The 25,947-nt window shown below is 39.6% G+C and overlaps 1 protein-coding gene across 1 annotated transcript in view; it reads right to left on the bottom strand.

The window, feature by feature from the left end:
- TTN (titin) overlaps positions 1-25,947 on the bottom strand; it is a 311,267-nt gene that overhangs the window by 70,600 nt on the left and 214,720 nt on the right. Inside the window, exons 209-245 of the mRNA XM_075117654.1 lie at positions 25,664-25,942; positions 25,156-25,564; positions 24,915-25,039; positions 24,557-24,823; positions 23,147-23,416; positions 22,588-22,890; positions 22,171-22,473; positions 20,839-21,026; positions 19,446-19,560; positions 18,588-18,872; positions 18,117-18,268; positions 17,831-17,978; positions 17,536-17,713; positions 17,312-17,433; positions 16,926-17,213; positions 16,536-16,832; positions 16,235-16,421; positions 13,610-13,725; positions 13,215-13,514; positions 12,663-12,962; positions 12,464-12,569; positions 12,089-12,285; positions 11,680-11,985; positions 11,300-11,578; positions 8,257-8,556; positions 7,854-8,156; positions 7,369-7,743; positions 6,975-7,277; positions 5,822-6,121; positions 5,434-5,730; positions 5,046-5,330; positions 4,657-4,950; positions 3,827-4,126; positions 3,405-3,713; positions 3,121-3,311; positions 927-1,356; positions 4-312 (exon numbers count right to left, since the gene is read on the bottom strand). Coding sequence (XP_074973755.1) covers positions 4-312; positions 927-1,356; positions 3,121-3,311; positions 3,405-3,713; positions 3,827-4,126; positions 4,657-4,950; positions 5,046-5,330; positions 5,434-5,730; positions 5,822-6,121; positions 6,975-7,277; positions 7,369-7,743; positions 7,854-8,156; positions 8,257-8,556; positions 11,300-11,578; positions 11,680-11,985; positions 12,089-12,285; positions 12,464-12,569; positions 12,663-12,962; positions 13,215-13,514; positions 13,610-13,725; positions 16,235-16,421; positions 16,536-16,832; positions 16,926-17,213; positions 17,312-17,433; positions 17,536-17,713; positions 17,831-17,978; positions 18,117-18,268; positions 18,588-18,872; positions 19,446-19,560; positions 20,839-21,026; positions 22,171-22,473; positions 22,588-22,890; positions 23,147-23,416; positions 24,557-24,823; positions 24,915-25,039; positions 25,156-25,564; positions 25,664-25,942 — 9,516 coding nt within the window. The remainder of the gene's footprint in view (positions 1-3; positions 313-926; positions 1,357-3,120; positions 3,312-3,404; positions 3,714-3,826; positions 4,127-4,656; positions 4,951-5,045; positions 5,331-5,433; positions 5,731-5,821; positions 6,122-6,974; positions 7,278-7,368; positions 7,744-7,853; positions 8,157-8,256; positions 8,557-11,299; positions 11,579-11,679; positions 11,986-12,088; positions 12,286-12,463; positions 12,570-12,662; positions 12,963-13,214; positions 13,515-13,609; positions 13,726-16,234; positions 16,422-16,535; positions 16,833-16,925; positions 17,214-17,311; positions 17,434-17,535; positions 17,714-17,830; positions 17,979-18,116; positions 18,269-18,587; positions 18,873-19,445; positions 19,561-20,838; positions 21,027-22,170; positions 22,474-22,587; positions 22,891-23,146; positions 23,417-24,556; positions 24,824-24,914; positions 25,040-25,155; positions 25,565-25,663; positions 25,943-25,947) is intronic.

Below are 25,947 nucleotides of genomic sequence, written 5' to 3' on the forward strand. Positions count from 1 at the left end.
TACCTAGAATTTCCTTGACAGGTATTTCTGATGTTGGAAGACTTGGTTCAGATTCCCCAGCAGCATTTACAGCTTTCACTCTAAATCTGTACTTTCTAAGTTCTTTCAAGCTGGGTACAACACATTCGCAAGTAGGGAATAGTTTGTCTAGTTCATTCACCTTCTTCCAGTCGGTACTACCTTCTTCTTGCATTTCAACAATGTATCCTTTTATAGGACTGCCACCATCTTTTTGTGGCGGTTTCCATTTAAGAGATATAGTGGATTTGGTTCTATCTGTGACCTCTGGGCATGATGGTGCACCAGGTACAACTTGTAAGAAAATGCAAAAAGTTTTGGCTGGGAGTTAGTGTCTATGTATTTTCAATTTTACATTTTAAAATGCTGTAATGTCAGCAAAAGAAGTATTTTTCTATACATTTGTCAAAAAGAATGGTAGTAAAAATTGAGAATACTGCAAATATGTATATTTACAAACATGTTATGTATATGACATATATTATATGTGAAATTGTTATACATGTTTTTTATATTTACAACACATATAACAATTATACATACACTTAAAGCAAAAAATATAAACATTATTCTACTGTAATAATATTTAACAACAAAGAAGAATAAATCACTGATTCTGAACTCGCTTACACCAGCTTAAACAGGAGTAGTCCATTGAAATCATTGGAGTTAAACTGATGTAAAAGTATGGCACGTGAGATCAGAATTAATTATCTGAACTAAAATAAAAATAATTAATAGTTAATCAGAAAATCATTACACTGAAAACAGAATGGCATTATGTAGGCCCCAGTCCTGCAAACATTTCATCAGTCTAGTCCCACTGAATTCAACATCAATAAGGGTTACAGAATGTAGTTTTTATGTATTATAACCTTTAAAGCAACTCATAAAAACTGTATACTTACATATAGGATCTGCTGCTAATGCAGGATCTGATGGTTCACTGGGAGGGCCAATTCCAGCAATATTTACAGCCATTGCTCTAAACTGGTATTCAACGCCTTCTATCAACCGCAAGACATTAAATTCCAGCCCTTTCATTACTGGTTTTGTTACTGGAGCTCTGTTAACACGTGACCAATAGACACCTCCGACTTCTCTCTTCTCCAACCAATACCCAGTGATTGGGGCTCCACCATTGTCCAAAGGAGGCTCCCAAGTCACCAGCATTGATGACCTAGTGTGATCTAAAACTTTTGGTTTTCCAGGAGGTCCAGGAAGGCCATATGGATCCTTAATGACCACTTTCTCTGAGAGGCACTCATCACTTGTCCCATATTTGTTTACTGCCCTGACTCTAAACTGGTATTCACCATTTGTTGCAAGTTTCCACACCTGAAAAACAAGATTTAAATTAATAAATAACTGTTTCCAAAATAAGTATATGTTAAATTTTCCCTCTTTTGATGCTGTTTAATTAAACTCTTCCTTAGTTATCCCAGTGAATGGCTACAAGTACCTCTATATGCTGCACCATAGAAACTTGTATATCATGCACACAGAGCCAAGATTCAGAGTAACAGCCGTGTTAGTCTGTACTCGCAAAAAGAAAAGGAGTACTTGTGGCACCTTAGAGACTAACCAATTTATTTGAGCATGAGCTTTCGTGAGCTACAGCTCACTTCATCGGATGCATACCGTGGAAACTGCAGCAGACTTTATATACACACAGAGAATATGAAACAATACCTCCTCCCACCCCACTGTCCTGCTGGTAATAGCTTATCTAAAGTGATCATCAAGTTGGGCCATTTCCAGCACAAATCCAGGTTTTCTCACCCTCCCCCCCTCCCCCCCACAAACTCACTCTCCTGCTGGTGATAGCCCATCCAAAGTGACAACTCTCTACACAATGTGCATGATAATCAAGTTGGGCCATTTCCTGCACCAATCCAGGTTCTCTCACCCGGGTGTGAGAGAACCTGGATTTGTGCAGGAAATGGCCCAACTTGATTATCATGCACATTGTGTAGAGAGTTGTCACTTTGGATGGGCTATCACCAGCAGGAGAGTGAATTTGTGTGGGGGGGTGGAGGGTGAGAAAACCTGGATTTGTGCTGGAAATGGCCCAACTTGATGATCACTTTAGATAAGCTATTACCAGCAGGACAGTGGGGTGGGAGGAGGTATTGTTTCATATTCTCTGTGTGTATATAAAGTCTGCTGCAGTTTCCACGGTATGCATCCGATGAAGTGAGCTGTAGCTCACGAAAGCTCATGCTCAAATAAATTGGTTAGTCTCTAAGGTGCCACAAGTACTCCTTTTCTTTTTACAGAGCCAAGAGTGAATGAGAATGTCATAATGCTCTTGGTCTTTGAGGTAGGTGCAGACATCAATCCACTTATTTGTTCCTACCATTTGGGCTGTTTGCCCTTTCAGCAAGAGGGCAATATACTGGAGGGAAGCTGGAGGCTAGTGCTACTAAGAGATACAGCAGCAGGTCAGAACAGCAGGGTAAGCAAAAAACCTAACAAAATTGACCAAATTGCCAAGTGGTCACATACTTTTGTCAGTGTCTTAAGTTAGTGAGAATTACTCTGACGTATATCAGTATGATTAAGTTTTAAAGGAGGGTGAGAATGAATCCTCACTGAGATGCTTATAACAATTCAAAAGCAAAACTGGAAAAACAATTAATAAAAGAACCACTGGATTTAAAATGTCTGTATAGTGATTTTTTCAAAATGAGAGAACTTGTCAGCTACTGTACCTCTACTGGGTCATATGAAATTGTGATCACCCTTACTCTCTAAATACAAAATTATATTTCTGATATAAATTAACCTAGACGACACAAAAGGGATACATCTCCTTAATTCAGATATTAACTTCTTTATAAAATAAATGACATAACTGAATATATTATTTTCTTTTTGGGATTTAAGGAAAATACACAATGGCAATAGCGATTATCTAGAAATTCTGGTCATGGTCAGTGTACCACCTGCTCAGATAACTATGTGTTCTGTAATTTTTCATTGTATTGATAATTCATTTTATTTCAGTATTGTACGTGTGTTATTTGTGTTATTTAAGCATGTTGAATTACATAATAAAGACACTTTGTAAAGTACAGAAAAGTTTTCAGATAACTTTACCCCAAATCGTCTGTCAACTACTGTGCTGGAGACCTCCTCCCATTCAGATTTCTTCCTACTGGCATCACGTTTTTCAATAATGTAATGAGTAATTTCACTGCCACCATTATCAAGGGGGACATCCCAGGTCAAATAGCATGATTCTGCTTTAATGTCAGAAACGGCAAGATTTCTTGGTGGAGAAGGACGATCTAAATAAAAACAATACAATATAATATTATGTTATGGAAAAGGCAAAAACATATTTGCTTTTGTCATTTCATTAAAATAAATCAGATCCTTACCATACACTTCAACATAAGCATTGCGATACGCTGTGCCGAGACGATTGGTAGCTGTGACCGTGTAAGTGCCTTTATCGTCCCTAAGTGCAGCAGGCATACTAAGTTCAGTTTTTGCTTCAGATCTAGATATTTCTTGTTTGGTTATCTTAAGTGCATCTGATGGTTTGTCAATTAAAACTTCATTTTTGGCCCATTCAATCTTTGGCATTGGTAGACCTGTGACATCAGCTGGAATATTAACTGGCTCTCCTGCCCTCACTTTGATAGTATCTCCTCTGACAGCCAGACGTAATGTGACAGTTGGAGGTACTGTAAAACAAAACAAAACAAAAATAAAAGAATGAAGGCGGTAACAAAAAGCAAAGAAACTAGCTAACAGAGTTTTGAAAGCCGTTGTACGTGTTTCTAATAAACAGGTGTACCTTCATCATCTTGTATAACTACGTTAAGTGGTAGTGATGGTTCACTTTCACCAATAGCATTGACTGCTTTGACACGGAATTCATACATATGAAGCTCAGCAAGATTGTCTACAAGAAGAGATGTAGTTGGACAGAGTTGCTGGTTAACTCTTTCAAACACATTTGAGTCATGTCTTCTCTTATCAACGATGTATCCTATGACAGGACTGCCACCATCATTACGGGGAGGCTTCCAGTCAAGTGTAATGGTTGACTTTGTCCTCTCTGTGTACATGAACCTCTCAGGTGCTGTTGGAGGACCTATTATCACAAGTAATTCACAATGAAAAATATAAGTCATACATATACTTAAAGTTTTGTTTCATTTCTTATCCTATTAAATAAAATAGATTTGGCATTTTTAAAGCAGCATCTTTCATATGCAAGGTATCCAAATTATTATAATGTAGTGTGAAGTTTCTCTGATAGTGAAGTGACTATGTTGGCAACAGGGCAACAATTAGTGTCTCAACAATAGTTTAAACACAGACTTGGCAATGGAAGCTGCCTGACTGAAAGAAGGAGAGACAAAGTGGTTATCTCCTACTCCTTTTCAGAAATGGTCATGGTAATTTTACATAAGTGAGAGATCTAACTTCAACAGTTACTCTGCTGAAGGTCTGAAGCCTTAACTCTGTAGCAGGTAAGTATGAAAACTAAAAACCCCCATTAATATGTCTATGTACATTGAATATACAGTGTGCCATCTCAGCATTAATTAAATAACTGTGCAGTGATCTAGATCTCCCTTTATTTAATAATTGACATAAGCAAACGAATAGTTATTTTACCTAATGGGTCAACTGCAAGAATTGGTCCAATGTCAACAGGTGGACCACAGCCAAACTTATTCTTGGCAATAACACGAAACATATATTCCTGTCCTTCAACGAGACCTGTAATATCACACTTAGATCTCTCAGTATCTATACACTGTCTCCAAGTATGCATTTTGGCATCTTTGCGTTCAACAAGGAAGCCAGTGATATCACTTCCTCCATCATCTTCAGGATCAGACCAGTTAAGCAGACACATCTTTCTGTTCACAACCACAGGTTTTAGGTCAAGCACTGGCCCAGGAACATCTGAAAAAGAGAACATGTTGTATAAGAAAAAAACAAAGATTTCTTGTATCTAGGTATACTTGACAATTGGTTTCACAGCATGTAATATTTCTTACCAAAAACTTCTACTCTGGTTGCTGCAAATTTGGAACCACTCTCATTGGTTGCAGTAATCACATATCTTCCGTGGTCTTTTCTCAATGCATTCTGAATAGTTAGTTCTGATCTGGTGCCAACATTTTCAATAACAACCCGCTCTTTGTCTAATTCACCTTCCTCCACAGTCCACACAATTGTAGGTGTAGGGCGCCCAGTTACAGTAGCAGGAATTTTAAGAGTTTTCCCAGCCATTATCTGAATGCCTGCTTTGACAGAAACATCCAATTCAACATGAGGAGGCTCTGCAGAAAAATAGAAATTGTGTGTTAGTTTAAGGGAGATAAAAGAGTCTAACATGCCATACTGGCTACTATATGTTAAATGACATTTGCACAACAACAGTACCTTGAGGTTCTGAAACTGTTATAGGTTCAGTTTCACCAGGTGGTCCTTCCCCGGCTGCATTAACAGCGGTAACACGGAGTTTATAGTCAGCACCTTCTCTAATTTCTTTAACAGTGTATTTTCTAATCTTAATGGATTTCTCTGTGCAGCGTGACCATTCATTTATGCCCACCAGTTGTTTGTAAATGAAATAACCGATGATATCACCACCACCATTGAATGCTGGAGGTTCCCATTCTAGCTCAATAGCAGTTGAGCTTGTATCAACAACTCTTGGAATTGGTGGACCAGGTGGCACTAAAGAAATAAAAAAGTGTAAATCAAAATTCATGGATACTTAACCTACTCTTGTCAGCCTCCAACCATTATCTTCTATTAAAATACTTACATATTGGGTCCTGAGCAGTTTTTGGATCTGAAGGTGGACTAAATTTGCCAGGGCCAGCTGCATTTTCAGCACACACTCTAAAGATATAGTTAAGTCCTTCCAAAAGTCCATCGGCTCTTATTTCTAGGGTGTTCAGGAGGCTTCTGTTGACACGAGCCCAGTGAGTACTATTGATTTCACGTTTTTCAATCCAATAACCCAAGATGGGGCTACCGTTGTCTTTTGGTTCTTTCCATTTAACCAACATACTATTACTGGTAACATCCTCCACTTCAGGTTTATCAGGTGCATCCGGTGGAGCTAAAAAAATTAAAAAGAAAGAGAAAAATGAAATTTTGGCATCTATGATTTCTTATCCAGATCTCAAATTTAATTTTATGTATGTAGTGAGGCATTATGGCCTAGTGGACTAAGCATGGGGAAATAACCTGTTCTAACTGCAGCTCTATCATTTTCTTTCTGTGTGATTTTGGACAAGTCGGTTAAACTTACTGTGATTTAGTTTATTAATCTGTAAAACAGAGATAATAATGTGGAACTCCTTCACATGGGCCATGATTAATTTGTTAATATTTTAAAGCGAAAAGTACTATATAAAAGAGTGCATTGTAATACATTTGGCCTTTGTTGCTATCTTCAAGGTACTCAGTGGGTTGGGCCCAGGATATCTAAAAACTGGGATAAAGACTGTGGTCAGCAACTCCTCTGGCACAATGGGACTTTCCAACATAAGGATAAAGCTTGTCTGTGCTGGAGACAGAGCTCTCTGAGGGACTAATCCGAGACTGTAGTATGAACCCCTACAGGAACTAAGGACCAATACAAACCTCATCGCCTTCTGCTCCAAGCAGAAGGTGCAATTCTTCAACCTTGCATTTTCTTACATAAACATACAGTCGCATGTACATTAAAAAAAAACCCGAACCCCAAACAACACCCTGCCAAAACAAAACACGATACTCCACATACAATTTCTCCCCTAACAGGGGGACAAGATAAAAAAAAATGAACCACATTTGATAGATGCTAGTTACATTGCTTAATGCACTTCTGGAATGCATTCAGATACTAGTGATGCGGATAGTATAAAAAACCCCATATAGAATAGAATTTCTCCAAAAGTATTGTGTTTAAATATCAACATAAGACTTACTGAATGGATCTTTGGCTACCAGTGGTTTGGAAACACATGGTGGTCCAGGTCCTAACCGATTTTCAGCTGATACACGGAAAAGGTATTCCTTTCCTTCAATCAATTTTAGCACGTGGTATTTGCAATGCCTGAGTGTTGAAGTGACAGTAACCCAGCCTATTTCAGCTTTTGAGTTGTCTTTCTTTTCCAGGACATAGTTCAGGATTTCACTTCCACCATCATCAAGAGGAGGCTCCCACTTGCAAACAACAGAATGTTTTCTAACATCTTCAAATGTAAAGTTGATAGGAGGTCCAGGCGTATCTATTTTTTAAAACACCAGTAAAAAATTATTAGTGTCTTCTGGTGAGCATCTGCTCTGACATTTTAAACAATAAACTGTTTAAGCACATACCTAATACGTTTACTTCACATGAGGCTTTTGCAACACCATGATCATTTTCAACTCTGATTGTAAATGTGCCATGGTCAGGTCTAAGTGAGTCACGAACGGCTAACAAGGACTCTCCAGGTGTGTGGTTGTCAATATTCAAACGTTCTGGCAGTGAAAGGTAGAATGGCTCCTCTTCTTCAACTTCACCCTTCCTTCTCCTAGTAAACTTTGTTACTCTCTTTTTTATTTCCTGTGGCCTAATAGTTTCATCATTCCTTAACCATGTAATAGATGGGTACGGTGCTCCTGAAATATGTGCTTCCAGTGCAATTTCATCACCGCGCCTCACCTCAAGGCCAGCCTGCAGATTAGCACTAAGGAAGACTTTTGGAGCCTCTGTAATAACAAGAAATGTATTTTTAAGCTGCATTTAGAAATGAAGTTAAAAGTAGTATTTTCTGGTAGGTTTAAGAATTGATGGTAGTAAGAAAAATAAGCAATCATACCAATGGGATCAACAGCTTTCACTAATGGAGTGATACGAGAAGGTTCACTGACACCTGCAGCATTCTCTGCACGAGCACGGAATTGGTATTCCTTGCCCTCCTCAAGACCTTTTACTGTGTAAGTCAAAACAGGTATCAAAAATTCATTGCACCTTTCCCACTCGTCTTGACCCTTAGCAATCTTTTCTAAGATATAGCCCATAATCTTGCATCCTCCGTCATACAAAGGTGGCTTCCATGTAAGTGTTACTGACTTGGATGTTGTATTAGAAATCTCAAGATCAACAGGTGGATCTGGACGCTCTGTAGAATAATAACAAAAATAGAATTTAAACAAATAGAAGATATAGAGAAATTATTTTAAAATTTATCTAGTCGATTATCCATTGATATAAGAACTTACGCTTTGGATCTTCAGCAATGACTGGGTTCCTTAGTTCAATGTATTCACCTCCTCCAATTTTATTGACAGCCTTAACACGGAAGTAATATTCACCATTTGGTATAAGATCCTTGACATTCCACGAGAGTTTGTTCTCACCAGACATCACTGGAATATATGTTCTCCGACCAGCTTCTCTACGTTCCAGGACATAATGTAAGATGGGAGTGCCACCATCATACTCTGGAGGTTCCCACGATATCTTACATGAATTTTTAGTCACTTCACTTGCTTTAATGTTTTTGCATTGTCCAGGCAGACCTGTTTCAAATAATAATTTTTATATAATTACCCTAACAACAACAAGAAACTAGGAAACTGCTTTAGTACAAATGTGAAATTACATTGTATTTTTTACTTCTGTTTTGCACAAAGCAGACCAAAAGGACAAATATTGGTTGCACAACATAGACATGAATTTACATTTCCTTATGGCAGTAGACATGAGACTGTTGACTTAGTTTATTTGTTTTATTCTCCATACTAATTGGCTTATTAAGGGATTACAGATCTATTAAAGTGTCAAAATTGATCTTTCTTTGAGATTTTATGCTTAATTAATATTTTAAATATAAATAGTTGGCAATACTGTACAGGTTTCAGAGTAACAGCCGTGTTAGTCTGTATTCACAAAAAGAAAAGGAGTACTTGTGGCACCTTAGAGACTAACCAATTTATTTGAGCATGAGCTTTCGTGAGCTACAGCTCACTTCATCGGATGCATACCATGGAAACTGCAGCAGACTTTATATACAATGGTCACATAAACACCACCCTATACCGGAAACCTACTGACCGCTATTCCTACCTACATGCCTCCAGCTTTCACCCTGACCACACCACACGATCCATCGTCTACAGCCAAGCTCTGCGATACAACCGCATTTGCTCCAACCCCTCAGACAGAGACAAACACCTACAAGATCTCTGTCAAGCTTTCTTACAACTACAATACCCACCTGCGGAAGTGAAGAAACAGATTGATAGAGCCAGAAGAGTTCCCAGAAGTTACCTACTACAGGACAGGCCTAACAAAGAAAATAACAGAACACCACTTGCCGTCACCTTCAGCCCCCAACTAAAACCCCTCCAACGCATTATTAAGGATCTACAACCTATCCTAAAGGATGACCCAACACTCTCACAAATCTTGGGAGACAGGCCAGTCCTTGCCTACAGACAGCCCCGCAACCTGAAGCAAATACTCACCAACAACCACATACCACACAACAGAACCACTAACCCAGGAACTTATCCTTGCAACAAAGCCCGTTGCCAACTGTGCCCACATATCTATTCAGGGGACACCATCACAGGGACTAATAACATCAGCCACACTATCAGAGGCTTGTCCACCTGCACATCCACCAATGTGATATATGCCATCATGTGCCAGCAGTGCCCCTCTGCCATTTACATTGGTCAAACTGGACAGTCTCTACTTAAAGAATAAATGGACACAAATCAGATGTCAAGAATTATAACATTCATAAACCAGTCGGAGAACACTTCAATCTCTCTGGTCACGCAATCACAGACATGAAGGTCGCTATCTTAAAACAAAAAAACTTCAAATCCAGACTCCAGCGAGAAACTGCTGAATTGGAATTCATTTGCAAATTGGATACTATTAATTTAGGCTTAAATAGAGACTGGGAGTGGCTAAGTCATTATGCAAGATAGCCTATTTCCCCTTGTTTTTTCCTACCCCACCCCCCAGACGTTCTGGTTAAACTTGGATTTAAACTTGGAGAGTGGTCAGTTTGGATGAGCTATTGCCAGCAGGAGAGTGAGTTTGTGTGTGTGTGTGTGTGTCCCCGGGAAAAAAAAGAAAAAGGGGGGGTGGGGTGAGAAAGCCTGGATTTGTGCTGGACATGGCCCACTTTGATTACCATGCACATTGTAGGGAGAGTGGTCACTTTGGATGAGCTATTACCAGCAGGAGAGTGAGTTTGTGTGTGTATGGGGGTGGGGGGGTGAGAAAACCTGGATTTGTGCTGCTGGAAATGGCCCACCTTGATTATCATGCACATTGTAGGGAGAGTGGTCACTTTGGATGAGCTATTACCAGCAGGATAGTGAGTTTGTGTGTGTGTTTTTTGGAGTGGGGTGAGGGGGTGAGAGAACCTGGATTTGTGCAGGAAATGGCCCACCTTGATTATCATGCACATTGTGTAGAGAGTTGTCACTTTGGATGGGCTATTACCAGCAGGAGAGTGAGTTTGTGTGTGGGGGGGTAGAGGGTGAGAAAACCTGGATTTGTGCTGGAAATGGCCCAACTTGATGATCACTTTAGATAAGCTATTACCAGCAGGACAGTGGGGTGGGAGGAGATATTGTTTCATATTCTCTGTGTGTATATAAAGTCTGCTGCAGTTTCCACGGTATGCATCCGATGAAGTGAGCTGTAGCTCACGAAAGCTCATGCTCAAATAAATTGGTTAGTCTCTAAGGTGCCACAAGTACTCCTTTTCTTTTTGCCAATACTGTACAGTTATAGTGCATATTTATATTATTTTAGAATGGGTATAAAGGGTAAAATTCTGTGCTATGCCTCTGACAGAAACAGCATGCAACTTGTAGCCCAGGGGAAAGGGGGCTATGATGGCTTTAAGTCACCTTTGTATTCTCCAGCTCCAGGGCTATTCTGGGGAGTGGGAGGCCTCCAGTGCAAGTCAACAGCCTTGAGGGCTTGATTACGTTTTGGCAATCTCAGTGAGTTTCCTTGGGCGCCACAGTGCCACCTAGAGTCTCTGAAGTGTTGTGTGCTAGGGCCCTAACATATACCTCCCTCCACCAAATCCTTCCCCTGGGATGCCTCCTATATCATGGCTCACAATGGGTCCTTGAGATATAACCTTATATCTGTCTCCTGAGTGCCTGCACCAGGGGAATCCTCCTTGGCCAGATATGGGACTTTCATTGTGATTTTATGCCATCAATGGCCCAAAACAGGGGTAAGCATCTCACCCAAAGAGTTTACCATCAAAAAAAGTTTTGTTACCTATGACTTTGACATTGACTGAGCCAGTTGTTGAGCCCAGTTTGTTCTCCAGGGTGATAGTGTAAACACCTGCATCAGCATGAACACTGTTTGTGACTTCAAGCAATGCAGATGTGTAATCGCTCTTCATTGTTGTTCTGTCCCCTGCTTTAACCTCCTTGCCACCTTTATGCCATGTAATGGTTGGTGATGGAACAGCTCGAAAGGGTACAGGGATACTTAACTTCTTTCCTTCAATAACAACAATGTCTTGAGTCTTTAGGTCAATAGTAGGATTGCCTGTAAAAGTATCAGTATATTATTATTAAAAAGCTTCAAAATGCCCAAATCCTTTTGCATTTATAAATTACAAATAGTTTTTAAAAGAAATATATTCTTACAGTCTGGATCTTTAACAACAACATTTTCTGATATGTCTGATGGATCACTAGCTCCAATAGCATTGACAGCTCTGACTCTCAGCACATACTCCTTGTCAGGAACAATTCCCTCTTCCACTTTGTATTTCAAGTCTTTTACTGCACGAGAATTGATTCGCATCCATTTTTCTGTTCCTGCTTCACACAGCTCAACATTGTATCCAATAATAGGGCTACCACCATTTTTCTCTGGTGGTTTCCATGCAATGGAAATGTGCTTTCTGCTTGCATCTGTCACATGTAAATCAAGAGGAGGTGATGGAGGGCCTGCAAAAATGCAAAAGTATTACAGTACTTTTTGCAATATCAGTCCATCAATATAGTATTTTGACTGCATATTTCATACTTTAATTATTATATTATGACTTACTTGTTGGGTCTTCAATAGCAAGGAGGTCAGTTGGTTCACTTGGATGACCACAACCAGCTTCATTTTCTGCACGGACCTGGAACTGTACCTCTGTACCTTCAATAACATCAGTCACTCTGAAATGACAGTCAGGTCCAGCTGTCTTTCCAGCTTTCACCCAGCGTGTGCCTAATTTTTCTTTCTTTTCAATAACATATCTATGTAAACAAGAAAACATACCATTAGAAATATGGAATCATAGGACATTCACAATTTCATACTAACTGAAAATAGGTAAAGAGATATTAAAACAAAAACAAATAAAAACAGCATATCTGTATATCTACACATCACCTAGCATGCAGCTAGTGCTATACAAATCTGTAATCATCTTACCTTTGAATTGGTCTGCCACCATCATTCTTAGGTGGTTCCCATTTTAGGTCAACATGTCTCTTTGTCACTTCAACCACTGCAAGAGCATATGGTGGTCCAGGAGTAGCTAAAAACAAAATATCCGTATTAGGAGAAAAGGAGTTCAAAAACTATGTCTTTGTGTATACTAACTTCTAAACATGCAAATGTGAAAACTTACTGAAGGTATCTTTAGCAAGAACTGAATCTTCAATTTCACAATAGTCACTTTGTCCAACTGCATTTTCGGCAGCCACACGGAACACATAGAGAGAGCCTTCAGTGAGTGGGGTCACTGTGTATTTAGTGTCTTTTACTGTTGTATCAACTGTTTGCCAGCCTTTCCGTCTCACATCTCTCTTTTCAACAATGTAGTTGGTAATTGGGGAGCCCCCATCTTTTTCTGGTACCGTCCATTTAAGATCCGCAGTGTTCTTAGTAATGTTAATAACCTCAAGCCATCGAGGTGGTGAAGGAGGGTCTGTAAAAATAGTAAAACAAAGAAAAACAGTTTTATCTGTTTATCCTCTCAGATGCATAGAAGACAGAGAATAACATGGGGCTTATTAAAAGGTTACATTTTTACAGTGAATGTGGGATAGATTTCAATGTTTTATAAGCTTACAAAAGTTTACTTGTTGGCTAAACATACAGGCATGGTTTAGACTGTTTTAGTTTATATTTTAAAATTGTAAAATATGTATTTTAGTAATATATTTTAAATGCTACTCACGCAGTCTCTCTTTGCATAGCACAGGGTCACTGGGCTCACTAGGCTCGCTCTCCCCAGCCTTGTTCACAGCTCTTATGCGGAATGAGTATTCTTGTTTCTCCATAAGCCCCTTGAGGAAATGTTCAGTCAAGGGAATGCCCTCAGCCACTCTTACCCACTCATCTGTTCCGGTTTTTAGTAACTCAATGACATAAGACTCAATCTTTGCACCTCCATCATGTTCTGGCTTTGTCCACTGCAGGAATAATGATGTTTTGGCAACATCTTTCACAGTTGGCTTGCCAGGGGGCCATGGAGGATCTAGACACAAATTAAATAACAATTTAGATTTTAGAACAAATTATTTCCTTGGTTTTATTTTAAATTAAATTGTGAAAGAAATGTATTCATAATACCAATAGGATCCTTCACTAGGATTGGCTCTGTCTCCTTGCTTGGTTTTCCAGGTCCTGCAAGATTCTCTGCCAAGACACGGAACTTGTACTTCTTCTTGTTGGTAAGACCTTTAACTCTGTTAATTGGGAATAAAATATTTAGTAATAAAGCCAAACCCACACATTTATGCATGCTTAGCATTGTGTTTTTTAAGTCATTATACTGCTACATATGCAAAAAAAACCCAAATTCCTAGCTACTGATAAATATGTTATATTAAATGGGATTGATTTAAGATACTAAATGGTATACTGGCAATAGCATCATAGACATGTAGGACTGAAAGGGACCTTGAGAGGCATCAAGTCTAGTCCCCTGTGCTGAGGGAGGACCAAGTAAACCTAGACCATCCCTGACAGGTGTTTGTCCAGCCTGCTCTTATAAACCTCCAATGATGGGGATTCCACAACCTCCCTTGGAAGCCTATTCCAGAGTTTAACTATCCTTACAGTTAGAAAGTTTTTCCTAATATCCAACCTAAATCTTTCTTGCTGCAGATTAAGCCCATTACTACTTTTCCTACCTTAAATGGACACAGAGAACAATTGATCCTGGTCATATTTATAGTAGCCCTTAACATATTTAAAGACTGTCAGGTTTCCCCCACCTTCCCAGTCTTCTTTTCTCTGGACTAAAAATACCCAGTTTTTTTAACCTTTCCTCATAGGTCAGGTTTTCTAAAACTTTTTTTTATTTTTGCTGCTCTCCTCTGGACTCTTTCCAATTTGTCTACATCTTTCCTAAAATGTGGCACCCTGAACTGGTCACAGTACTCTGGCTGAGACCTCACTAGGGCAGAGTAGAGTGGGACAATAACCTCCTGTGTCTTAGATATGACATTCCTTTTAATACCCCCAGTATGATATTAGCCTCTTTCGCAGCTGCATCATACCGTTGAGTCATATTCAATTTGTGATCCACTATAATCCCCAGATCCTTTTCAGCAGTGCTACCACCTAGCCAGTTATTCCCCATTTTGTAGTTGTGCATTTGATTTTTCCTTCCTAAGTGTGGTACTGTACACAGTCTTTATTAAACTTCATCTTGTTGAATTCAGACCATTTCTCCAATTTGTCAAGGTCATTTTGAATTCTAATCCTGTCCTTCAAAGTAAACCCCCCAGCTTTGTGTCACCTGCAAATTTTATAAGCATACTTTCCACTTCATTATCCAAGTTACTAATGAAAATATTGAATAATACCGGAACCAGGACTGACCCCTGCAGAACCCCACTAGATACACCCTCTCAATTTGATGGTGAACTATTGATAACTACTCTTTGAGTACAGTCTTTAAACCAGTTGTACATCTACCTTATCGTAATTTAATCTAGTCCCCATTTCCCAAGTTTACTTACGAGAATGTCATGTATGACTGTATCAAAACACTTACTAAAATCAAGATATATTACATCTACTGCTTCACTCCACCCCTCCTATCCACTAGCCCAGTAACCCTGTCAAAGAAGGAAATTAGGTTGGCTTGGGAGGATTTGTTCTTGCCAAATCCATGCTGGGTATTTCTTATAACCCTATTATTCTCTGTGTGTTTACAAATTGATCATTAATAATTTGTTCCAGTATCTTTCCAGGTATCGAAGTTAGGCTGATTCATTTATAATTCCTTGGGTTCTCTGTTTCCCTTTTTCAACATAAGTACTACCTTTGCCCTTCTCCAGTCCCCTCGAACTGGCATGAGTTTTCAAAGATAATTGGTAATGGTTCTGAGATTGCTTCAGCTAGTTCCTTAAATACCCTAGGATGAATTTTGTCAAGTCCTGCCAACTTGAATACATCCAACTTTGCTAAATATTCTTTAACTTGTTCTTTCCCTATTTTGACTTACATTCTTTCCCCCTCAGTGTTTATTAATTGTATCGATTATCTGGTAACCATTAACCTTTTAAATGAAGACTCAAGCAAAATAGGTATTGAATACTTCAGCCTTCTTGAGTTAATATCTCTGCTTCCCTGCTAAGTACAGAATCTACACTTTCCTTTGTCTTTCTCTTGCTTCTAATATATTTAAAGACCTGCTTCTTGTTGCCTTTTATGTTCTTTGCTGGGTGTAACTGATTTTGTGCATTAGCCTTTCTAATTTTGTCCCTACATGCTTGTGCTATTCTTCTGTACTCCTCCTTAGCAACAGCAGAATGTTATACTATCATACAGAAGACTAATGTTGGAGATCTGCCGAATGCTTTTGCTACCTGGATTGGAAGATTGTTATCTACATACAAGTGTTGACAAAATGCCTGTGTCGTGACCTAATGCATGGAATGGCAATGGCACCAACTTTGAGAATACTCATTGGCAATCACAGAGAGTGTCCAGGGATGCAGCAGAGAAAGTCACTATTCTATTCAGGGGGGAAAGGAAAAAGAATATAAGACTCTTAGTCTTCCATAAAGAAATTCTTGATTAAAATTAGGTATTGAAAGAGAAAGCATGCCATCAGACATTAGTTTGTTCTACATTTAGAACAGCAAAAAAGAGAACAAGAAAATGATATATGTTGAAAAGGCCAGTGCTACATTTATCTGTATTTATAGCCCCATTTACAAGCTAAATTGATAGTAGTCATACTTGAATACTGTATCTGTCACTGGTATCTTATTGCATCTTATCCATTTATCGTGATCAGGATCATATCTCTCAACCCAATAACCAGTGATTGGACTGCCACCATCTTCATCTGGTTCAGACCATGTTAAGGTCACAGAATCTTTCGTGACTTCAGAAGGTGTGACACCTGTCGGAGGCCCTGGTGGATCTGTACAAATTTATAATTATAAATTTAAATATATATACACACACACACATTTGTATATTTATACATTTTCTGTAAAAGTACACAGTAAACTGAGCATCAAATTAATTAGCTTACCAAAGGAATATTTAGCAATGATGGGGCTGTGTTGAACTGGCTCCCCAACACCATACATGTTTTCAGCACTGACTCGGAAGATGTATTCTTTATGAGGGGTTAAGTTCGTCGCTTTGAAGTTTGTTCCCTTAATAGTCGATGACATCTTGTGCCATACTTCACTGTCTGTAGCTCTTCTCTCAACAACATAGTTTGTGATTTTAGATCCACCATCATCTCGAGGAGGATTCCATGTCAGGAAGCAGGATTCATTTGTAATATCCGATATATCAAATGCAGCTGGGGGACCTGGCTTATCTATTGATGACATAGATGAATATTAATTTCTGACACTTATATGGTTGGCTACATTTATGTTGATTTAAAATAAATATAATAAACCTAATATACCTAAAACATTAACTTCAACAACAGCAGTAGCACGCCCACTGGAATTTACAGCTTCAATAATATAGCTACCGCTGTCACTTCTCTTGCTGTCTGTAATCGTGACTCTGGAATGCTTAGGTTTGGTTTCAACTGTAATTCTGTCGTCAGGTTTCAGGACTTTATCAGCCTTGGTCCAAGTAATCCGAGGCTCAGGCCTTCCTTTTATTGTAGCTGGTAGCTCTATTTTAGTTCCAGCTTTTACAGTCAGTCCAGCAAGAAGTTTCACATCTAGGAAAATTTCTGGGGCCTCTGATTTATGAAAAAATTAAAACATTGTTACAAAAACAGTGTTATGAAGAATGTCAGAAAGAATATAATGGACTTAATTCATTCATTTAAATAATTACCCTTTGTATCCACGGCCTGGATCTCGTCCGTTGGCTTGCTTGGTTTGCTTGCTCCATGTTTATTCAAAGCCTTAACCCGGTATGAGTACCATTCACCTTCTTTAAGTTTTGGTACTTCCATTCTGTTAATTATAACACAATTCAGATATTTAAAATGGCAAGAATCGAATATTTTATTTAATTAAAATGACAGTCCTTCTGATTTTCGTGCTTAAAATGCTTACTTTGTTTCAGCAACAGGTTCGCCACAGGGCTCCCACTTATCAGTACCACGTTGGCATTTTTCTACCAGATAACCCTTGATGCGTGAACCACCATCAGACTTAGGTGGATCCCATGTTAGGAAGATGCTTTTAGATGTTGGATCTCTCCATTTCACATTCTCTGGTGGATCAGGCACCGCTGTAAAAACAAGAGATATAGAGGATCTTAGAAACCAATCGGAGAGACAGATTTTTTTCAAAAATTATATAAAAGCAAAAGCAGTAAAATAATACAAACATAAAGATGAGTACTTACTTGTTGGTGCTGACATATTTACAGGTTCATCAATATATGCAGGCTCTCCTGGTCCACATTTGTTGCGTGCTGAAACTCTAAACAAATATTCTTTTCCTTGGATGAGGTCAGGTACAGTGAACTCTTGGTCAACAACATAATCCAGAACCTGAGAAAAAGAAATGTTCTAATTTATTTCTAGAATTCCTTCCCAAAGCAGCAAATGACCAAACTTCTGCGGTACAAACGGAAACAATATAGAAAGTGACAACAAACTGTAATCACAAAAACAAAACAAAAAACTTACTTTGGTCCATGTTTTCCGGCTTATATCACGTTTTTCAATAAGATAGCCAGTCACTGGACTTCCTCCATCATTTTCTGGTGCTTCCCATGTCAATTGCACTGTGTTCCTGCTCATGTCTATCACTTTTAGTTCTCTTGGTGCACTTGGGCGAGCTGGAAGTGACACATATTGCATTAATTTGTCTTTCCATCAGTAGTTTGCCATATTTTCTATTCCATCTATTTATTAAAAGACTGGGGCTACTTAGACCCTCTCCCCTAAATTATGAACTGTAGGATACTGAAAACTGTAAGACCACCACAGATGGACTTCAGTAAAGTTATTTTTGTTAGAATTATTGTTAAATATACCTCATTTGCTGAATGTTATATGGTTTCTCATAGTATAATGATCTAAAGATTTTTTGCCAGATATTGGTTAGAAGTTATTGCTATAATTTAAATACCCAAAAGGAGGTTTGTGCCTGCTTACCAATGACATTAACATCAATTTCTCCTGAAACAGATGACACAGGGTTTTCTAATTTCAAGGTATAAATGCCCTTGTCTGGACGTTCACTTGGAGTAATAACAAGCTCTGCAAAGGCTGCAGTAGTCACTATTTTCACACGATCACCCTTTTCTAAGATTTTATCACCAACAGACCACGTTGCAGTTGGCACAGGGTAGCCCGTGATAGGAACACGGATCTTGAGTGGCTCTGGGACAATAACTTCCAGTCCATCTTTAAATGCACTTAAGTCCATTGTCGGTCCAACTGAAAAAGGGGAAAAATTGATTCCATTAAATACTTTCAGATTTTTTGATTTTTGTATTGTTGTTAATAATACTGCAATTGGCAGACTGCTACTTGACTCCACTTCCACCAGCAGCAGCCAGTTGGGAGCCACCTGGGCCTGGCTGCAGCAGCTCACTCCTGCCCTCTATCTACCAGTGTGCTCTTTAGAAACCCTTAAGATATCTAGTTAGCTAAACAATAACAGGTGGGACGTTTAACTTCCATCGATAGTAAATGTTTAAATGTATTTTTAAAAGTTTTGGGCCCCATTCTGTAGGTGGCTAGTTAAAAGACCATCCTCCCTCTTCAACAAAACTGCTTATGCTGTTGTTCAATGGGTCTCCCAACAGTAGAGCTAGCCCACCTGCAGAGATGGTTGTAGTAAAGAATTTATCTGGGTTAGAGGCCCTGGCTGTTGGCACTCAGTGCTGATATCATAGGTCTGATGGAGCCATGCACAGTAACACTGACAGCTAGTACTGTCATGAAAGCCTGAACAGATGCAGCTTTATGTCTTACCTGATTAACTAAACTAAAAAGAAAACTGCTTACCGTGAGTGTCATCTGCAGTCAGTGGCCCAATAGCCTCAGCTGGATCTGATACACCAGCTGCATTTTCTGCAGAGACTCTGTAGTAGTAACTGGCTCCTGGTTTCAATCCAGTTACCTAAAAAGGAACAAATAACCATTTGCAAATTAAAAATCATGTTAAAAATTGTAAACACAGTGACATTGCACTCCATATGTTTTATGGAAATATGCTAATGAGCGTGAATATAATGTAACTGGAATATGCTTCATGCAAAAGATCTCTTGTCAGGTATCACTACAAAACTTATAATCTACTGATTATAATCTACATCCTATTTGTATGTATGTATTATTCTTGTATCTAAAACTAGAAATACGATGTATTACTCTGAAGTCCTATTGTAATTATGAGAAGTGTGAGCCATTAATGGTGGTTTAGAATCTTGATGACTCCCATTGACTAGGACAATTGGTTGTAAATAGCTCTGTTTACTTGCAAACCTTCCTGCATTTCTGTGAGTCAGGCCCAGATGAATGGAGGCTTGGGGTCTCACAGGACATGTGACCATGTCACCTGGTAATGGAATCCATCTTAAACCTGGTGCTTTTCTATTTAGAAGGAGGGGTGGGGACCCAGAGAGACAAAAGATTCCCGCCTTGTGCCAAAGCTATAAAAGGGGGTGGAACAGAACAACGGGGGCTGCCAGTCATGAGAAATCCCCTAGTTACCACCTGTCCTGGAACTAACAAGGACTGTACCAGGGGAAAGGATTGGGCCCAGACTAGGAAGGAGTCTAGTCTGTGAAAGAAGCTTATTGCAACATTTCTTAGGGTGAGATTTATCTGTAAACGGTTTCTTAATGTATTAGGCTTAGACTTGTGTGTTTTGTTTTATTTTGCTAGGTAACTTACTTTGTTTTGTCTGTTATTACTTGGAAACCACTTAAATCCTACTTTTTATACTTCTTAAAATCACTTTTGTTTATTAATTAACCCAGAGTAAGTGATTAATACCTGTGGGAGCAAACAGCTGTGCATATCTCTCTATCAGTGTTATAGAGGGCAGACAATTTATGCGTTTACCCTATATAAGCTTTATACAGAATAAAACGGATTTATTTGGGGTTTGGATCCCATGGGGAGCTGGGTGTCTGGGTGCTAGAGACAGGAGTACTTCCTGAGCAGTTTTCAGTTAAGTCTGCAGCTTTGGGGGCATGGTTCAGACCCTGGGTCTGTGTTGCAGCAGGCTAGCATGTCTGGCTCAACAAGGCAGGGTTCTGGAGTCCCAAGCTGGCAAAGAAAATGGGCTCAGAGGTAGCTTCAGCACATTGGGTGACAGTCCCGGGGGGGTCTCTGTGACCGAACCTTTCACAAACACATACTGAATATTTCATTTAAGAATGAACCACCTTACCTTATAAGTAAGATTAGGGACAAGTCTTGGATTACAACGGATCCAGTTATCTGTTCCCTCTTCACGTCTTTCAATAATATAACCCATTATTGGACTTCCTCCATCTTTCAGAGGAGGCTCCCATGTAAGCTGCACGGATGACTTAGTTTGGTCTGAATGACTGAGGTTAATGGGAGGACTTGGTTTTTCTGAAAAGAATTTGAAGAACTTAGACATTATCAACTGGAAAAGGAGATTTGGTTTTACTATATGTAAGTTGAACTGTATCATCCATTGATACCTTAAATATTATCTAATTTATTTTCCGGTAGTCCTACTAAACAATTTTTTTTAAAAAAGAGATTGGTTCCTGTAGCAGGGTGGTCACCCGCTTCTGCCTCAAAAGGCTTAAAATAGCCCAGGGAGAGGGCTGTGGCAGGGAAGGAAAAGAGGCGCTGACTGGGAGAAGCAGCCTCAGCTGGGGGCCATGCCCCAATCGGGCCGCAGCTGGCTTAATCAGGGCCCAGCTGGCCCTTATAAGAGGGCAGTGGGCCAGAGCACAGAGAGTCTCCTCTAGCTGTGGAGAGAGATGGGCCTGGCTGCTGGGGACTGTACCAGGGCACCTGAGGTGAAGCAGGGCTGGGGAAGGCCAGAGGACCTGGGAGGCTCCAGACTGGAAATGCCCCAGGCTGCAGGCCTGGCAGACAGCCTAAGACAGGGTACTGAGGTTGCAACAGGGCAGCCCAAGGGTAGGCGGAGGCAGCAGATCCAAACCCCCCTTGCTTATGATGACTGGCTTATACAGACTGCAGTCGGCCCCAGTGAAAGGGGACTAAATTGTGACTGTCAGTAGCCCATAGGCTGAAGCAAGGTGGGGATGGGGGGGGTCCCCCGGGGAGGGCAGACCCAGATCTGTGGTGTATTGCCTGGAGGGGCAGCACCCCAAGTAAAAGGGCACCAGGGTCCAGGAGGGACACTGGGTCCAGTGACGGCGAGATACCAGCAGAAGGCACTCCGGAGCTGGTAAAAAGAGCTAATTCCCAGACAGCCAGCAGGAGGCGCAGCTGGGTGAGTCTGCGCCTCATTACAATTCCCAATTTCAGAGCAGAATTATTTGGAAGAAGCTCTGTCATTGTTCTTAAGAGTGACTAATTTACCGAATGATCGCAAAATATTGCTGATGAATTCAAAGAAGAAAAGTAGGAAAAGCTAACTTGGCTTACACTACTTTCTCCCCACACATCTCACCCCTCTCTACTCCACTCCTGGTCTTTTCTGTACATATGCTGTACGAATGATCACAATTTCCTTATATTATAAAACAATCAACACTGCTAAAACTTTCATACTCACCAATTGGGTCCATAATTTTAACAGCTCGAGTAGCAGCACTTGGTTTGCCAACTCCAATCTGGTTTTGTGCTCTGACTCTGAAGTAGTATTCTTTGTTTTCCACAACATCAGTCATGGTAGCAGCTAATTCATGTGCTCCGGTGGTCATGGCTGGCTCCCACCTGATTGAACCTTTGTCACGCAATTCAACAATGTAGCCAGTAATTGGAGAGCCTCCATCATACTCTGGTGGCTCCCAGGTAAGTGAGGCACCAAATCTGTTCACATCAATAACTTCTACATTCAGAGGAGGACCAGGAACATCTGCATTTTATTTTTTGTGGGGTGGGGAGAGAACAATAATGTATGTTGGGAGAAAAAAATGCAAAAACTAACTAAAAACATTATTTTGAAATATTTTTCAAAATTGTGGCTTACCAAATTTGCTCTTTGCTTCAACAGGGGTGTCCGTTTCCACTGGTTCCCCAGTGCCCACTCTGTTTTTAGCACTCACTCGGAAGAGGTACTCAACTCCTCCCCTCTGAAGTCCAGTAACGGTATATTCACAACTGTCAGCATGGTCAGTGGCCAAAATCCAGGTTTTACGTTTGATATCACGTCGTTCAACGACATAGCCAATGATTTTACTTCCACCATCACTTTCTGGTTCCTCCCAGGCAAGGCTAACTTCACCATCATATGTTTCAGTGACTTCTAAGTTTCTAACTGGACCTGGAACATCTGAAATTTATGTGAAAAGTATTTTTAGTATACCTCATCTTTGTTTTTACTTTGACCTACAAACAAAGAGTAAGCTGCAATAGGTTACGAATTGCACTGAGGTAGCTTATTCCTGCTTGATATGAGGGTAAAACTCCACCATTGCAAATGATGGCATTTTCTTTCCTCATGTTCCATATAGCTAAACTGCTATATTATAGCAATAGCTGTAAACAGAGCAAAATGTAGACAAGGCCTTAATAAATGAAGAGCTTACCAATAACATCTACATTGATGTGTGCTTCAGCTTTGCCATGTTTGTTTTGGAGTATAATCTTGTATCTTCCTTTATCGGATTTCTTTGCTTCCAAAATTTTGAAGGTGGTGCTGTCAGCTGTTGTATCAATTGTGTGTGTTGGCAGGCTTTCATCCTCTTTTAACCAATCGGCTTCTGCTTTTGGGTAGGCATCATATGGAACAACCATGGTCAAAGGCTTCCCAACATCAACCACAAGGTTCTGGTCAGCAGTCTTGATTCTTGGGGCAGCTAAAGACGACCAGCGAAGCAAATAAGCATTTAATGTTTTCAAAACTATTTGATATACTTCTTGCATATTCAATACATATTCTAACTTGGAAAAAGTAATGGGAGTGGCATATGAATCTGAAACAAACTATTAATGTATTCATGGGGTTGCCCCAAAGGGACAAATTCACGCTGGCCAGTGTACATTGAGCACCTGATCCTGCACTCAAGTCAATATGAGATTTACCACTGATTTCAATGGGCACAGGACCAAGACCTGGCTGAGTATAAGGGAGAAACTGTCCTGCATATATCTGGCTCACCCAAAACACAAAGAGGTCACTGCAGAGGCCTCCCCAATAACAACCACAGAAGTATATTACAAGAGGGGACTAAAGGCCACAAGGCAAAATTCATGTATTTTTGCATGGTACCCTGAAATGCACAAAGTAATAACAACAGCTAGTTCTCATATGGACGTTTATTTAGTAGATCTCAAAACACTTTACAAAGGAGGTCAATATTGTTATCCACATTTTACATCTGGGGAAACTGAAGTACAGCTGTGAAATGACTTGCTCAAAGTCACCCAGCAGACCAGTGACAGAGCCTAAAATAGAACCAGAGCTCCTGAGTCCCAATAGTCCCAACAGTTCTCTATCCATTTGGCCATACTGATGTGTGTGTTTGTGTGTGTGTGTATGTATATAAAAGTAGGGAGAAGGGGGCTGCTGTTGGGCATTAACTCAATGCACTTTCATGGTCTGATGCTGCAAACTGGCAAATGAGCAACTTTACTCAAGTAAGTAACCCCACTGAAATGACGACTTTTTTTTTTTTTAAGAGAACTGCAGCAGCACACTATGTATGTTCCAGGTGGTCTTTACGGCATAATTCTTTCTTTTCTTTGGAAAAAAACTGTGTACGTTTTTCATAAACAAATAGAAACTTCAGTTTGGCAATTTTATTTTTTGACTGAATTATAATCCCAGTGGTCATGGAAAAATCGTTTAATGAGATTCCAGATTGTCTCCACTTTACTACACATTCTAATCCAACCTTCTGAAAAGGTATATGAAATGTTACATAGCTAGTGACAATATCTTTATTAACCCTAATCTCAGATTTTATAAAATATATACAATAAAGTAGATGACTTACCAGCCAATTCAAGTTTAGCTCTAGCTTCTTTATCTTTGGCAATAAATCTGTATTCGCCTTGGTCACGAGGCCTTATCTCGCATACCTGCAGCCTATGGACTTTTCCTTCACTCATCATCTGATGTTTGTCACCCTGGACTACAATCATGTTATTTCTTAACCACTTGACTTCCACTCCATCTTTATTCAACTCAGCCATGAAGATGACATCAGAGCCTGGAGCTTCATAAATATCTTGTGGCGGTCGGATGATCTCAATAGGGATTTCTGAAATAAATACCCATTAATTTGAAGAGTGTTTAATCTTTCTTCTGATAACTAAGAACTGGCAGAAACTCCTTTTTAATTTTACATTTACCTTCAACAAAAAGTCTTGCCCTTGATTTCCTGTCATCTACTCCACAGGAATATTCACATTCGTCCTCTAGTCTACAGTCTTTTATAATTAACCTGTGCAAATTTCCATCCTTCTCAAACAGATACCTTATGGGGATAAAGGATGGTGAGAGAAATAAGTGAATTAAAACACAGAACAAACACCAAAACATGACAAACACATTTTGAAGCTTAACAAGAGAAGTGTGATAAAATGTGCATACTTTTTGCCTTCTCTGATTTCTCGTCCATTTTTGTACCATTTTACACTTGCTTTCTCTTTGGAAAGCTGGCAGGTAAAAACAGCATCATCAAATTCAGTGACAGTCTGGTCCTGTAGATGCTCAATGAAATCTGCAGGTGCTTCTGTGATAAGGAGTTCTGCAACAGATTTGTCTTGTCCAGCAGTGACTGTGTATTCACCTTCATCTATAAACCCGCAGTCTTTAATGATAAGTGAGTGTTTGTATTTGTCAACTTTGTACAAAATGCGTCTGTCAAATGTAACTTCCTCGCCATTCTTTGTCCACTGAAGGGTTACATTGAGACGATTGACTTTGCACCAGAATGTGACAGATTTCTTCTCCATTGTCTCAATATCTTCAAGAGGCACAACAATTCTGAGATCCTCCTCTGTTAAAATGAAAAATAAAATATGGTTCATTTACATCCTTATTTAAATCAGCAGTTGACATGATTAAACGTCTAACTTTTAAAATGCAAGTTACTTACCCAGTACTGTTAAGGCAGCAGAGCTCTTGACGTGTTCCCCTCTGGCATTTGATAGTGAGACAGTGTAGGTGGCTTGATCTGCAAAGTGTGCATCTCTGATTCTGAGAGTGTAAACTAAATCCTTGTGGACCATGATGGATTTTGCACTATCGAATATTGGCTCCTCATTTTTGTACCATTTAGCTTTGGCACCTTCTGTATTGACCTCACAGTTAAAGACAAGTTCTTCTCCCTCTTTAACTACTTGATCCTTAAGTGGAGTTATAATCCTGAGTTTTTCTGAA

The sequence above is a fragment of the Caretta caretta genome, chromosome 11 (assembly GCF_965140235.1).
Source record: "Caretta caretta isolate rCarCar2 chromosome 11, rCarCar1.hap1, whole genome shotgun sequence".
NCBI lineage: Eukaryota > Metazoa > Chordata > Testudines > Cheloniidae > Caretta > Caretta caretta.